The sequence below is a fragment of the Alosa alosa genome, chromosome 7 (genome assembly GCF_017589495.1).
Source record: "Alosa alosa isolate M-15738 ecotype Scorff River chromosome 7, AALO_Geno_1.1, whole genome shotgun sequence".
NCBI lineage: Eukaryota > Metazoa > Chordata > Actinopteri > Clupeiformes > Clupeidae > Alosa > Alosa alosa.
The window spans coordinates 1905564-1908063 of record NC_063195.1 but is presented as its reverse complement, the minus strand read 5'-3'; the positions used below and the strand labels follow the sequence as shown (position 1 = coordinate 1908063).

Sequence of the window (2500 nt, the reverse complement as noted above, 5' to 3'; positions counted from 1 at the left end):
AGAGGGAGGAGTGGAGAATGAAAGAAAAGAGAGGAGAGAGAGAGGAGAAGGAGGAGAGAGAGGGAGAAGGGAGAGAGAGAGAGAGAGAGAGAGAGAGAGGAGGGAGAAGGGAGAGAAAGAGAGAGAGAGTGGAGGAGAGGGAGAAGGGAGAGAAAAGAGGGAGGAGAGAAGGAACAGGGACATACCCTAACAATACCACACAATACTCCACACACACACACACACACACACAACACAATAACAATTTGTTGAATCACACACATTAGGGTATGATGATACAGAGAGGGTGGGAGAGGAGGACAAAGAGGGACACAGAGACAAACAGAAGATATAAAGACAGACAAAACATAAAAACAAATGAAAAGATGTCAGAGATTGGAAAGAGAGAGAAAAGGGATGAAGGGATAGAGAGGGGAGCTGAAGGAGGTTGGAAAGATAGAGAGAGAGAGAGACACACACAGAGTAACAGATGAAAGGAGGTTGGAAAGATGAGAGAAGGGGTGGACAAGCATACAGACACACACAAACATACTGTACCTACTGTCTTTAACCCTCCCCAGCACCACCACCACACACACACACACACTCCTCCCCACACACAAACATACTGTACCTACTGTCTTTAACCCTCCCCAGCACCACCACCACACACACACACACACCTTACCTGTTTTAACCCCACTACCACACCCACAACACACTCACTCTCACACACACACACACACACACACACACACACACACACACACACACACACACTCCTCCCCACACACAAACATACTGTACCTACTGTCTTTAACCCTCCCCAGCACCACCACCACACACACACACAATACACTATTACACTTTACTGTTTTAACCCCCACTACACCTGAAACAGAGTAAAACATCTGTGAATGTGTCACACATCCACTACACACACACACACACCTTCCCACACAAAAATAAACATACTTCACCTCATTGTCTTTAACCCACCCCCAGCACCACTGGATAAAGACACACACACACACACCCACACACAATTTTACCTGTTTTAATGAAGACTACCATGGAAGGGACTTATTAAACACACTTACTTCTCCACACACACACACACACACACACACACACACACATACACTCCCCCTAATACACAAATATATTGTACCTTACTGTCTTTAACCCTCCCCAGCACCACCTACCAATAATACACACATTCTTACCTGTTTTAACCCTACTACCACAAATACAACAAACTTCATTTCCTACAATACACACACTTCATTTCTCCTGCACACACACACACACACACACATTACACACACACACACACTCAAAACTCACTACATGAAGTAATGCTTACTGTAGTTCCTCCAGATTGCAGTTTTGATGACAAAGAGCAGAACATAAAAGTTCCACTCCTGAGTCCAGCAGATTATTGCCACCACAGGTGCAGCACTCTGAGATTTGATGAGTGTGATGTCTTCAGTGCAGAGGCCAGATAGGAACAGCTCTTATCGGGTCAGATAACAGCCATCCAGCCTGAAACAGAGTTAAACATCTGAATATTAATCACCAATCCTCTACTCTCACACACACACACACACACACTCACACACACAATAATCACACTCACAATATCAGGGGTGTTAGGGATGTTACAAACATCACACAGAAGCACACACACACACACACACACACACACACAATATCAGGGGTGTTAGGGATGTTACAAAACATCATCAGAAGTACACACACACACACACACACACATACTCACAGACTAGGGATGTTACAAAACACATCATCAGAAGTACACACACACACACACACACACATAGACACAGACTAGTGTTGCACGGTACAAAACACACACACACACACACACACACACACACACACATACAACAACTAGTGGGTGTTAGGGATGTTACAAAAACACATCATCAGAGGTACACACACACACACACACAGACACTATATCAGGGTGTTAGGGATGTTACAAAACACATCATCAGAGCTGTTGAACCAGTCTGGTATTAAGGCATGGAGTGTTTATACATGGGCATATTGTTTGAAATATGTCTTGAACAGAACTGGCAATGAGATCAACAGTAACGGTCATGGCGTGCTGTGTATAGCTCTTTGTACATATTACAACCATTTACAATATGAGCAACTGATTCAAGGGCGATGGCCGTAAAACTTAGTTTTCCACCAGCGAAAGTTTAATTCCTTATTTTGCACGCTTTCATTTTAAACAATGTTTCCAGGGCTGTGGCAAGAGTTGTTGATATGTTATTTTAAGAGCGATTGTCAACAGTCATATTGGCAGGTTCACCATCATGTGCAAATTGGTAATGACGGTTAAAAAGTGATTAGGGAGAGGCGAGACACATATGGAGCACAGCTGAAGACGACTGTCACGAGATATAAGCAACTCCTCTGCAGGATAAATGTTGTTTAGTTCAGTCATTTGAGCAACATTAGGGCAAGTGTTGCTTTTTCCAGCCCATGT

The 2500-nt window shown here is 43.7% G+C and overlaps 1 protein-coding gene across 1 annotated transcript in view; it reads right to left on the bottom strand.

Moving 5' to 3' along the window:
- Positions 1-2500, bottom strand: part of LOC125297662 (NACHT, LRR and PYD domains-containing protein 3-like) — a 14132-nt gene that overhangs the window by 7899 nt on the left and 3733 nt on the right. The window contains exon 2 of the mRNA XM_048248101.1: positions 1346-1465. Within this exon, the coding sequence (XP_048104058.1) occupies positions 1346-1465 (120 nt within the window). The remainder of the gene's footprint in view (positions 1-1345; positions 1466-2500) is intronic.